The sequence below is a fragment of the Salmo salar genome, chromosome 16, assembly GCF_965601325.2.
Source record: "Salmo salar chromosome 16, fSalSal1, whole genome shotgun sequence".
Classification (NCBI taxonomy): Eukaryota; Metazoa; Chordata; class Actinopteri; order Salmoniformes; family Salmonidae; genus Salmo; species Salmo salar.
Window position 1 is genome coordinate 47,363,059 of NC_138306.1, and position 13,650 is coordinate 47,376,708.

The 13,650-nt window shown below is 42.7% G+C and overlaps 1 protein-coding gene across 1 annotated transcript in view; it reads left to right on the forward strand.

The window, feature by feature from the left end:
- The first annotated feature begins 848 nt into the window (after positions 1–848).
- The window catches only part of LOC106574056 (calcium/calmodulin-dependent protein kinase type IV), a 44,492-nt gene continuing 31,690 nt past the window's right edge, over positions 849–13,650 (forward strand). The window contains exons 1-5 of the mRNA XM_014149593.3: positions 849–1,672; positions 8,831–8,909; positions 9,005–9,067; positions 10,423–10,505; positions 11,071–11,143. Coding sequence (XP_014005068.1) covers positions 1,566–1,672; positions 8,831–8,909; positions 9,005–9,067; positions 10,423–10,505; positions 11,071–11,143 — 405 coding nt within the window. The 5' untranslated portion in view covers positions 849–1,565. The remainder of the gene's footprint in view (positions 1,673–8,830; positions 8,910–9,004; positions 9,068–10,422; positions 10,506–11,070; positions 11,144–13,650) is intronic.

The window sequence follows — 13,650 nt, forward strand, 5'->3', positions numbered from 1 at the left end:
TTCTAAGATTACATAAGATATGTATTATTGTTACAGTAACTTCAAAATGTTAGGGGTACGAAGCATGTGATGAATACAATTTGATTTGATTTGGATGTGTTACTCATTTTAAGTGTTGAATAATACTGCTACATTATTTTGTAAGATAGCCTTAATTAAGAGCCTCAATATGGCAGCATATGTTCACCTGCTTATGCTGCAAACAACCGGAAGCGACTGGGCTTTGAAGATGGGTGCTGGCGAGGGCTTATCTGGACAGCATACAAGCTGAGTGATAGAGTTCTCATGGTTGTATTGCTTGAAGTGTTCGTGTTAACTGACGTTAGGTGGCACCATTTGTAGTCACGTGCTAATCGTTCACTCGTCTAGTACGCACTATAACCACCGAGTTGATGCGGGAAGCTTTCCATGGTGCTGAACTCAGAATGGAAGCACACCGAACGGGACATGATTTTTCACAATCCCAATTGATAAATCATTTTATCTCTTTCTACTAAATATACTGAATCTAACGGTTAGGCACCGGGTTCCTCCACACATATTATCAAAAATAGATTGCCAGTAGTGTTGACAACCGTTGAAATCAGTGGCGTATTATCGGGATATTCCCCTCATTGACATTTTGGTTGGATACCCGATACAATTCCATATGTGGACCGGGGCTTTGATTGACTGTTTGACTTCCAATTGCAGCGCAGATTGTGGTTTCTGTGAATGCAACGGGTTGGAAGAAATCTGTGGAGGGCGTAAAGCATATTTCCCCTCAATGACTGTATGATGGTCCTCCTACCAACCCCCCCCCCCCCCCCCCCCCCCCCCAACACCGAGTACACCAGCCTCACAGCCACTGCCACCACCTACCCACCCCAAACCAAGGATGAAAGGAGGAACACATTGTATAGCGAGATAAGTGCAGACCATTGGATGGGCGTTCATATAGAGACCAATAGTGAAGCGTGCATCAGCCGCGAGACAAAATCTATATTTATATATCAAACAACATACACATAGGCCTATTGACGGATCATGATTATTGACGCACCTTAATTAAAGTATTCTATATCGGACCGTGGAATGTTCTGTCGGCTACTCACACCGCGAGGCCCCATGGAAACTGCGACAAATGTGGATATGATGCAGTAAACTTCGAGTAAAGGATGGTTATGAATGCGCGAATTAAATAGTGTCGGTACATTGAAATAATACAACAATAATGGATGATTTTTGTTACGTGATATATTGCAGAGTGACTAAGCTTGCGTTGTAATGCAAAGCTTACATGGGTTCTGATATCGGCGCTGACAATATATTTCTGTGTGTCAACGTAAACATTTGGATTATCTTTGACTGAACATAACGGGGAGAGTTGTTAACCAAAGACTGGTTAGCGCTACATGGCTTGTCGTTATTTGGCGCGGGGGAATTCATTAAACATAATGCCTTCTCTTCTTTTTGCTAATCTGAACATTACGTTTTAATTTTAAAAAGAGGAAAAGTAGTGTGTGTGCGTCTGGGCTTTGCGCTCCTCAGGAATCCTGTGATTTGTGTGATTGGCCAACATCAACATGCCCACCTCACGCTCGGGCGCCAGCCCGGTGGAATACTGGGTGGATGGCTCGCGCAGAGATGTCTCCATGGAACAGTTCTACACCATGGGTCCTGAACTGGGAAGGTAGAGTACTGAACAGTTCCTTTATTGACACCAATGTGTAAACACCAGCAGAATCCTCACCATCAGAACTATCAACAGTGTTGTTTCTGGTCATGTTCTGTAAAACATACAGTATTATGAGTGGAATTCCATCCATTGCGATCTAGTTTGACATATTCATTTATGGCTATAGCTAAAGGGTTCATTTTGAAATACCATGTTTAAAATGTCCGTATTCATCTGTCTATCACATAGTTTAGATTTGATACTCTGAGACAGACAGAACCCACATTCATGTACAATTCATCCGTTGCATGCCGAGTTCAGGCCATGGACAGCTCCTCCTGTCAATTCATCACCCATATTCTCACCTCATAAGTGGCCGATTAACATTATTGTCAAGACACATTCAAAATGTCAACACACGATTTTCACTCTGTCAGAGATCTTCACTCTGTCAGAGGAGTAAACAGCCCAATATGTTTGCTATGGAAAAAGACAATCATGGTAAACGGCTCAAAATATGGCTTAATTATCACAGGACAACAGTGAAACGGGAGGCTTTTTATGGAATCTCCCATTCCCATGACCTCTGAACCCTCCACTCCCCTCCGTCCTTAAGTACGCTTTTACATCATGTCCAGATTGACAATGTCAACTTGTTAATATTTGTCTCTTGGAGTGAGAGTCAGTGGAGTGTTTGGAGGTCTGACTGTCAAATGGAGTGGCCATTGGAGCCCTTCTGTGCATTCATGCATTTGATGAGGTCATTTGGCATTAAGTGTAAACAACAGTATCTCACCATGTCAGAGAGACAGATGGTCTGGACTTCTGACTGAAAACACATGCACGCTGTAATTCCTGATTCACACTATAGGACAAAACCAATCCAAGCCAAGCAGAGCTGTACTGGGCTGGCCTGGTTACACAGCCACCATAGAGTTGGTGGAACCATGCTGGACAGGACAATGTGTAAAGAGAATATCCAAACCAGCACAGTTCTGATTGGCCCTGTAGAATGAGTCAGTCATAATGTTTGGAGCCTCAGCATGCAGCTCTAATGCTACCATGTCTGTTATACTACATCTCCTTTCACTTGACAGTATTAACAGTTCTCTCCTAGACCTGCAACTGCTTAAACAGATAACACTAGACTAAAATCGAATGATATGGTGATTACAAAATGTTTCTAGAATTAGCAGTAACAATTGAACACCACCAGTGCATATTGACTCAGAATCAGATGTTTACCGAATGAATCATCATCTGTGATCGGTATTTGATGATGTATCTACAGTTGGTAAATCGTTAGTCAACAATAGGCCAGTTCAGCCACAGGTACTGGCTTCATGCATGTATGTATACTGTACATGTACATAACCTACTCTCAGCTTCCCCCGGCCTCCCCATATAAGGGCATAGTCGTTAGGTGTCTACTTTTCGAGGAGAGGTGTCCTGGTTGCCAAGGAGACCCTACAGCTATTAGAGTAGAGTCGAGAGGGCTGGGGATGATGGCTGGATTGTATTAGCAGGAGCAGGACAGCTGGAGATTCAGGGACTCATTTCCTAAGCAGACCAGGGCACAGCGCTGTGCCCACATTGGGATACTTGTGAGGGGAAGTCTCAGATGTCTGCTGGCTGCTGCCAGTACACACTCATTATTACACTGTGTGGGTTTTACCATGACCTGCCTCTTAATAACCACCTAGTTCAGTTTTACACAATTGACTTCCGACTCCGATTGACCAAAATACCAGTTTTGATAACGGTATTAAATAGTGATGAATTTACATATTTAAAGTATACCTGATGATGATATACCGGTATCAAATGTATTCTTAAATCCAAATACTATTTCCATAAGGTCTCTTCACATTGATATTTAAACACACTTTTATTTAGAACAAATATCCTTCATTGGTAAGATACCAGCGACAGATGTGAAATAGTGGGACTCTTCTAAATCACATGGATTACATAGATACAGCACCGAAATACAGACTCAAACATAAGCATCTGTATGTGTGAGGTCACATGGGGTGCTGCAGTTCTCCTAGGCAACCCACAACTCAGCTGCAACTGGTGTGGCTGCTGCTTTAACTAGTTGGAAATATTAACGATATACACTGAGTGTACAAAACGTTAAGGACACCTTTCCTCATATGTGACCAACCGGCTCGATTCGGTCTTATGTAGCAACATTTCAAATAGTGTTTTTTACATAGAAAAAAATGTGAGACTCAGAGCTAGAAAATAGTAAATCAGACACTACAGTTGAGGAACAATGGGAAATGAATTCCGCTTTGAAAGTTGATAAACTTGTAACCCCACTTTTGAGAAAATGGCCCTTGAATGTTTTGGTACACCTACTGGAGAGCTCTGCTTTGTCTACACCAATTCACCATCGTTCACACCCTCTTAAACCTTAGCCCCACCCATCTCTTTAAAGATTCACATGTGAGGCCATGTACTAAACAGTGTACCAAACAAGCAAATATTTCAAGACTAAAGGCTGGTTTATACTATGTCTATCCACGTCTGTAGACAGTTGTTGCAGTGACATCATTAACATTCTATTGTCGTCCCACATCAAACTTGTTGTTGTCATTATGAAAAAGTATAAACACAAAAACGACAGGCTGTATGACATCAGTAGCCTGGTGGTCCAAAATAGCATATCTGGTGTATTTTAACACCAATAAACCCATCCGTTTAAAAATGCATTCAGTAAATGTCAATCTAGCAAACCAGGCAACTAAAAGCAACTTTCTAAACAATGTTTTGGTTAGTTTCTAGCTTGTTAGCTAGCTAGCTGATGTTATGTTAGCTGGCTAGGCAGTTCAAATAATGACTATATCATAGCTGACAAGGTCTTAACTTTGACAAATTTTTATTAATTATTACAGGAAAATAAACTTACAACATCATTTACAAGTTAATGGTGAGCTAATTACAGAAAATAGCTTATGGTTGTGAGTGTGACAAAATAAAAGCAGGGCATTCTACAAGAGAATTTTAGAACTTGAACATTGTCTCGTTGGCCTAACGTTATATCCTAATTTGACTTTGGTGCAGGTCATGTTGTTCTTCACATTGCCGTCTCTGGTAAACACACACTATATCAACTAAAATGTAATTTAATTTGTAACATGCACAGAATACAGAATGTGTAAACGGTTTAGACATGTAGCTAGCTAGCTAGCTAAACAATGAACCATAATCCCAACTCATAACGTTACTACCATGCATGAATCTGCAGGTAGCTAAAGCTAACCAACTAGGTTCAATGTTAGCTACCTAGCTAACATTAGGCTATAACTAGCAATGCAAAATGGCTTTCTAAGATACAAATAATATTATTACACAGATCATACACATAACGTTACCTAGTGAGCCAGTCAGCTAACATTAGCTAGCTAGCTAACAGTACACTTTAACTTGAAATGAAAAGACTTTCTGACAAAATTAGAAATTTATAATATCTGAACATCAATCAAATCAATCAAATCAAATCAAATCAATCAAATTTATTTTTATATAGCCCTTCGTACATCAGCTGATATTCTCAAAGTGCTGTACAGAAACCCAGCCTAAAACCCCAAACAGCAAGCAAAGCATGTGAAAGAAGCACGGTGGCTAGGAAAAACTCCCTAGGAAAAACTCCCTAGAAAGGCCAAAAACCTAGGAAGAAACCTAGAGAGGAACCAGGCTATGAGGGGTGGCCAGTCCTCTTCTGGCTGTGCAGGGTGGATATTATAACAGAACATGGTCAAAATGTTAAAATGTTAAAATGTTCATAAATGACCAGCATGGTCAAATAATAATAATCATAGTAGTTGTCGAGGGTGCAACAAGCACGTCCGGTGAACAGGTCAGGGTTCCATAGCCGCAGGCAGAACAGTTGAAACTGGAGCAGCAGCACGGCCAGGTGGACTGGGGACAGCAAGGAGTCATCATACCAGGTAGTCCTGAGGCATGGTCCTAGGGCTCAGGTCCTCCGAGAGAAAGACAGAAAGAGAGAAAGAGAGAATTAGAGAGAGCATATTTAAATACACACAGGACACCGGATAAGACAAGAGAAATACTCCAGATGTAACAGACTGACCCTAGCCCCCCGACACATAAACTACTGCAGCATAAATACTGGAGGCTGAGACAGGAGGGATCAGAAGACACTGTGGCCCCATCCGATGATACCCCCGGACAGGGCCAAACAGGCAGGATATAACCCCACCCACTTTGCCAAAGCACAGCCCCCACACCACTAGAGGGATGTCTCCAACCACCAACTTACCGTCCTAAGACAAGGCCGAGTATAGCCCACAACGATCTCCGCCATGGCACAACCCAAGGGGGGGGGGGGGGGGGGGGGGGGGGCGCCAACCCAGACAGGAAGACCACGTCAGTGACTCAACCCACTCAAGTGACGCACCCCTCCCATGGACGGCATGGAAGAACACCAGTAGGCCAGTGACTCAGCCTCTGTAAAAGGGTTAGAGGCAGAGAATCCCAGTGGAAAGAGGGGAACCGGCAAGGCAGAGACAGCAAGGGCGGTTCGTTGCTCCAGCCTTTCCGTTCACCTTCACACTCCTGGGCCAGACTATACTTAATCATAGGACCTACTGAAGAGATAAGTCTTCAGTAAAGACTTAAAGGTTGAGACTGAGTCTGCGTCTCTCACATTGGTAGGCAGACCATTCCATAAAAATGGAGCTCTATAGGAGAAAGCCCTACCTCCAGCCGTTTGCTTAGAAATTCTAGGGACAATTAGGAGGCCTGCGTCTTGTGACCGTAGCGTACGTGTAGGTATGTACGGCAGGACCAAATCGGAAAGATAGGTAGGAGCAAGCCCATGTAATGCTTTGTAGGTTAGCAGTAAAACCTTGAAATCAGCCCTTGCCTTAACAGGAAGCCAGTGTAGGGAGGCTAACACTGGAGTAATATGATCAAATTTTTTGGTTCTAGTCAGGATTCTAGCAGCCGTATTTAGCACTAACTGAAGTTTATTTAGTGCTTTATCCGGGTAGCCGGAAAGTAGAGCATTGCAGTAGTCCAGCCTAGAAGTAACAAAAGCATGGATTAATTTTTCTGCGTCATTTTTGGACAGAAAATTTCTGATTTTTGCAATGTTACGTAGATGGAAAAAAGCTATCCTTGAAACAGTCTTGATATGTTCTTCAAAAGAGAGATCAGGGTCCAGAGTAACGCCGAGGTCCTTCACAGTTTTATTTGAGACGACTGTACAACCATCCAGATTAATTGTCAGATTCAACAGAAGATCTCTTTGTTTCTTGGGACCTAGAACAAGCATCTCTGTTTTGTCCGAGTTTAAAAGTAGAAAGTTTGCAGCCATCCACTTCTTTATGTCTGAAACACAGGCTTCTAGCGAGGGCAATTTTGGGGCTTCACCATGTTTCATTGAAATGTACAGCTGTGTGTCGTCTGCATAGCAGTGAAATTTAACATTATGTTTTCGAATGACATCCCCAAGAGGTAAAATATATAGTGAAAACAATAGTGGTCCTAAAACGGAACCTTGAGGAACACCGAAATTTACAATTGATTTGTCAGAGGACAAACCATTCACAGAGACAAACTGATATCTTTCCGACAGATAAGATCTAAACCAGGCCAGAACTTGTCCATGTAGACCAATTTGGGTTTCCAATCTCTCCAAAAGAATGTGGTGATCGATGGTATCAAAAGCGGCACTAAGATCTAGGAGCACGAGGACAGATGCAGAGCCTCGGTCTGACGTCATTAAAAGGTCATTTACCACCTTCACAAGTGCAGTCTCAGTGCTATGATGGGGTCTAAAACCAGACTGAAGCGTTTCGTATACATTGTTTGTCTTCAGGAAGGCAGTCAGTTGCTGTGCAACAGCTTTTTCTAAAATTTTGGAGAGGAATGGAAGATTCGATATAGGCCGATAGTTTTTTATAATTTCTGGATCAAGATTCGGCTTTTTCAAGAGAGGCTTTATTACTGCCACTTTTAGTGAGCTTGGTACACATCCGGTGGATAGAGAGCCGTTTATTATGTTCAACATAGGAGGGCCAAGCACAGGAAGCAGCTCTTTCAGTAGTTTAGTTGGAATAGGGTCCAGTATGCAGCTTGAGGGTTTGGAGGCCATGATTATTTTCATCATTGCGTCAAGAGATATAGTACTAAAACACTTTAGTATCTCCCTTGATCCTAGGTCCTGGCAGAGTTGTGCAGACTCAGGACAATGGAGCTTTGGAGGAATACCCAGATTTAAAGAGGAGTCTGTAATTTGCTTTCTAATGATCATGATCTTTTCCTCAAAGAAGTTCATAAATTTATTACTGCTGAAGTGAAAGCCATCCTCCATTTGCGAAGGCTGCTTTTTAGTTAGCTAGACTCATGTAGCTAGCTAGACTCTCTTACACGTATACATGGATGAACGCTTTTCCCTCTGTCACAGATGCCATGGTTGCCCTTAGTTTGAAGATGTAATCCGGAGACAGGGGTTTTATACAACCGCCTTCTGTGTGTTCTGTTTTCAACTCCCTCCGCATATTTGCAATCAAATGCCAGAGTTTCCTTAGCTATCATTCTCTGCTTCCACTGGGCATTCCACTGACTTCAAAACTCAGTCAACTTCTTCCGTTACAAAAACACTGTTGATCGCTGTTTAATGTCTGGTTCAGTGAAAATGTTTTTATCTAAATCAGGGATTTCCTCATCGTCTGATTTATTTTCAGAGTCAGAGAGAGTCTGCATGGCACGATCGTCCTCCAGAAAGTGGAGCGCATTAGCAACACTTTTGCAGTTCTTTGTGAGTGTCACGCCCTGGCCATAGAGAGGGTTTTATTCTCTATTTTGGTTAGGCCAGGGTGTGACAAGGGTGGGCATTCTATGTAATAGCATTGGAAATGCTATTACATAGTTTGTTTACCATTGAATTAAGTAATTACATGTAACAATCTGTTGTTCTTGATTTACTCTATGTATGACTAAAAGTGCTTACAATAAAATGGTTTATACATATATGTATTTACTTATGTTGATATGAGCAAATGACATAATACTTACAAACAATGAAATAATGATTCATAAGCAGTTCATGAGCAGAGCTAAAATGCTGAATCATTGCACTATGGAGAGACAACCATATGATCATAGTTGTTGATGTTGATTGATTGTTCTTCTTCCCAGGGGGGCTACGTCAGTGGTGTTTCGCACTGAGGAGAAGCAGACACAGAAGCCCTATGCTGCAAAGGTCCTGAAGAAGACTGTGAGTCCTTCTTTCGGCCATTTTGAACAGCTGGGTTAGACTATGTATAATATCATATTAATGCACTCGTCTCATTCTCATTCAATCCATTTCAGATTGACAAGAAAATAGTGCGGACTGAAATTGGAGTTCTGCTGCGACTTTCCCACCCAAATATTGTAAGAGTTTACATTTTTTTATAAAACGTTATTTTTTAATACATTTTTTTATATGTGAGACACCACTTAAAAAAAAAAAGTAAAACCCTTTTCTAAGCCTAACCATGATTGACATGAACAAAAGTGGTGACTTGTTGTTGGACACTAGTAACTAGAATGTTTTGATATACACTGCTGAGTATGCAGACCATAGACGAACTGGGAATTTTCAGCTTCCAGGAATTGTGTACAGATCCGTGCTACATGGGCCGTGCATTATCATGCTGAAATATGAGGTGATGACGGTGGATGAATGGCACGACAATGGGCCTCAGGATCTTTTCATGGTATCTCTGTGCATTCAAATTGCCATCGATAAAATGCAATTGTGTTTGTTGTCCGTAGCTTATGCGTGACCATGCCATAACCCCACCCCCACCATGGAGCACTCTGTTCACAACGTTGACAACAGCAAACCACTCACCCCACATGATGCTATACATGCTGTCTGCCATCTGCCAGCTATAGTTGAAACCGGGATTAATCTGTGAAGAGCACACTTCTCCAGTGTGCCAGTGGCTTTAAAGGTGAGCATTTGCCCACTGAAGTCAATTACAACGTCGAACTGCAGTCAGGTCAAGACCCTGGTGAGGACGAAAAGCACGCAGATGAGCTTCCCTAAGACGGTTTGTGGAGAAATTCTTCAGTTGTGCAAACCCACAGTTTCATCAGCTGTTCGGGTGGCTGGTCTCAGACCATCCCACAGGCGATGAAGCCAGATGTGAAGGTCCTGGGCTGGCGTGGTTACACGTGGTCTGCGGTTATGAGCATGGTTGGACGTACTGCCAAATGATCTAAATCGACATTGGAGGCGGCTTATGGTAGAGAAGTTTAACATGAAATTCTCTGGCAACAGCTCAGGTCGACATTCCTGCAATCAGCATACTAATTGCACGCTCCCTCAAAACTTGAGACATGTGTGGCATTGTGTTGTGTGACAAAACTACACATTTCAGAGTGGCCATTTACTGTCCCCAGCCCAAGATGCACCTGTGTAATGATCATGCTGTTTAATCAGCTTCTTAATATGCCACACCTGTCAAGTGGATGGATTTGATAGAAACAAGCTTTTTGTGAGTATGGAACATTTCTGGGATTTTTTTATTTCAGCTCAAACATCGGACCAACACTTTATATGTTGCGTTTATATTTTTGTTAATTGTATATTGTTTTATTAACTATTCATAAGAGCATGATTGAAATTAACATTAATGGTGACTTCTTCTTTCTGGTAGCATTAATATTGTTTATATGTTGTCTTGTGTTTTTCCAACATTTAGTGTTTTTCTTCCTCACCTTCCTCTCATCTTCCTCAGATCCGCCTGAAGGAGATTTTTGAGACCGAGACAGACATCGCCCTCATCTTGGAGCTGGTGACTGGAGGGGAACTCTTTGACAGGTGATTACGCCCAAAATATACCACCCCTATGACCCTGTCTAATCCTCAAATCCTTGCTGAAATTGGTTTGAATTCGGCGGGGCCAGAGGTGGAACCAGTGCCCTCATGCGATCCCCCCGTTCCATTTCCCTGCTTTGTCATTAGCAGACATGTATGACACTGGCTTTATTAAGGTGCAGAGTATAAAAGGATTAGAAAATGAAATTTGTAATGGCCCTCACCAGCACTGTTACCAAGGAAACGATTAGAAGACTGGTTGGAGCACAGGCCCCACCCAATCTGTCGAACTCATTATGAATATTACACAATATAGACCCTTTCTCTACTGTTCATTTTTATTTTGATATAATAGCACTGTAAACAAATGAAAAAACTATTTAATCTCTTTATCCTCCTATCACTTTATAGGTTTAGCAAAGTTTGACAGTAACAACTGCCTACAATTCTCTCTTCATGTTTTCTGACTTTCACAGAGTTAAGAATTTAATAATCTCTCAAAATGGGGCATTTGAACTCCATGTAACATTTTGACTCCCTGTCCGTTTGTCTCTTTCTGCTCTTTCAGGATTGTGGAGAGAGGGTATTACAGCGAGAGAGATGCTGCCCACGTCATCAAGCAGATTCTGGAGGCAGTGGCGGTAAGAGATGTGATTGAATGGCCACTGATGAGCTGTTGAGTAGGACTGTGCCTTATGAAATCAAATGCCTTGGAATTTAGAATGACTTCTTAGATGCACATCACGCCTCTATGCAGAGAAGAGAGAGTTGCTGCTGCGTGTCTTATCTTTCAGCATGATTGCATCATTTGGCTTCAATAGAAGACAGGTCAACATGGAGCTGAGGGAGACTTTTCAGTGATGACGTTTTGACAAAGCTTGTTCAGTCGAGACAGGTCTCTTATCCCAAGGAAAATTAGAGGAAAATACACATACTTTAAGGCTTAAAGTTACATTTGTTTCAGGTTTGCTCTTGTCCATGGGCTACTGTGTCCAGTCACTGCACTGAATAATGAGACTTAACGGTACATTTACTTTGAGTCATAATCACATTTCATCTTAAAGGTCAATATGTTCAGATTGTTATTTTCGGTGTGGGCCAGTATGTGCAACTGCAATCGCTGCACTTAACTTGCAGCCAGCATTGAGTGGTGTTTCAGGCAGAATGATACCTGAACACCCAAAAATAGAAGATGATCATTTAGCCAGTGGAAAATGCCACTAAACAAATGTTTTGCTGTTTAGGACTTGGCAATGGCATCAATGAATATCAAGCAGAGGAATGGTGTTAGAGCCTGTATTGTAATCCCATTATACATGCAGCTACAGTAAGGGCTTGGCTGCACACACACACCCACTCACACACTATGTTTCTCTGGGTGGCAGATATGGGTCAGATGTGTCATCAGTCTCAGTTTCAGGAATGGCAGATAGGTGTGTGTGTGTGTGTGTGAGAGAGTACGTGTGTTTGAGTGACTCTACGCACGCATGTGTATCCGTGCGCATGTGTGTTTAGTGTGCCGCAAGTGTGAAATAATCCTCTGAGAGAGCCATCAACCCCCCCCCCCCCCCCCACACTCTTAATCTTCTGACTAAGAGAGGCAGCAGGGATGTGGGCTGCCTGTTATGTAACAGTGAGTATGTGCCTGTCTGACAAGCAGGCCGCTGCCGTCCGGCCCATTAGAACACTGCTTTTGGTTTCTAAAGCATTCTTAACACTGGTGGCTGTGTGGTGGGAAACATTTAATCCACGTTTGCTTGTTCCGTGCGCTTTTAATCTGGAGTAAGGGATCATCATTTGTTTATGATTGTGCTCGTGTGTGTATGTGTGTGTGTGTGTGTGTGTATGTGCGTGCATTGAGGCGTGTGTGTGTGTGTGTATGTGTGTGTGTGTGTGTGTATGTGTGTGTGCGTGCATTGAGGCGTGTGTGTGAGAGTGACAGAGAGAAGGGGCAATGCAGAGTTCAAGTTTTTTTGTTTTGTTTACGTGTGGGTGGACAAGCAAAACCACTCATACAGTCTTTCAGTTATTTTCCCCTCCCAGCTTCATCTCATTGTTAACCACCTCAGAGCTACTTTTACCGTCACGTTGAGTGTATATGCACTGCATGTTCCCTATACACAGGTAACTACCAAAATATAGGAAACACTTGAGTAAATGAGGCATACAAAGCATATTGAAAGCCGGTGCTTCCACACAGGTGTGGTTCCTGAGTTAATTAAACAATTAACATCCCATCGTGCTTAGGGTCATGTATAAAAATGGCCAGTTATTTATGATTATTTTGGCTAGAAGAAGAGATCTCAGTGAATTTGAAAGAGGGTTCTCAAAGGAGTATAGGGGCTTTAAAGGGTGTCTGTCTGTGTGTCTCAGTTACCAGAACTCAACCCAATTGAACATTTATAGGAGATTCTGGAGCGCCGCCTGAGACAGCGTTTTCCACCACCATCAACAAAACACCAAATTATGGAATTTCCACTTGGCATTTTGCCTCTGTGCGTAGGCCATTCCATAGGGATATACAGTGCATTCGGAAAGTATTCAGACCCCTTCACTTTTTCCACATTATGTTACGTTACAGCCTTTAATCCTAAAATGGATTAAATTGTTTTTTTCTCCTCTCATTAATCTACACACAATACCCCATAATGACAAAGCAAGATTGTCTTGGCTGTGTGTGTAACCGATGTGAAATGGCTAGTTAGTTAGCGGTGGTGCGCGCTAATAGCGTTTCAATCGGTGACGTCACTCGCTCTGAGACTTGAAGTAGGGTTGCCCCTTGCGTTGGCTTTTGTGGCGCGATGGGTAACGATGCTTCGTGGGGTGTCAGTTGTTGATGTGTGCAAGGGTCCCTGGTTCGAGCCCAGGTTGGGGCGAGGAGAGGGACGGAACCTACACTGTTACATTGGTGCCGTGACCCGGATCGTTGGTTGCTGCGGAAAAGGAGGAGGTCAAAGGGGGGGTGAGTGTAACCGATGTGAAATGGCTAGTTAGTTAGCGGTGGTGCGCGCTAATAGCGTTTCAATCGGTGACGTCACTCGCTCTGAGACTTGAAGTAGGGTTGCCCCTTGCGTTGCAAGGGCCGCGGCTTTTGTGGCGCGATGGGTAACGATGCTTCGTGGGGTGTCAGTTGTTGATGTGTGCAAGG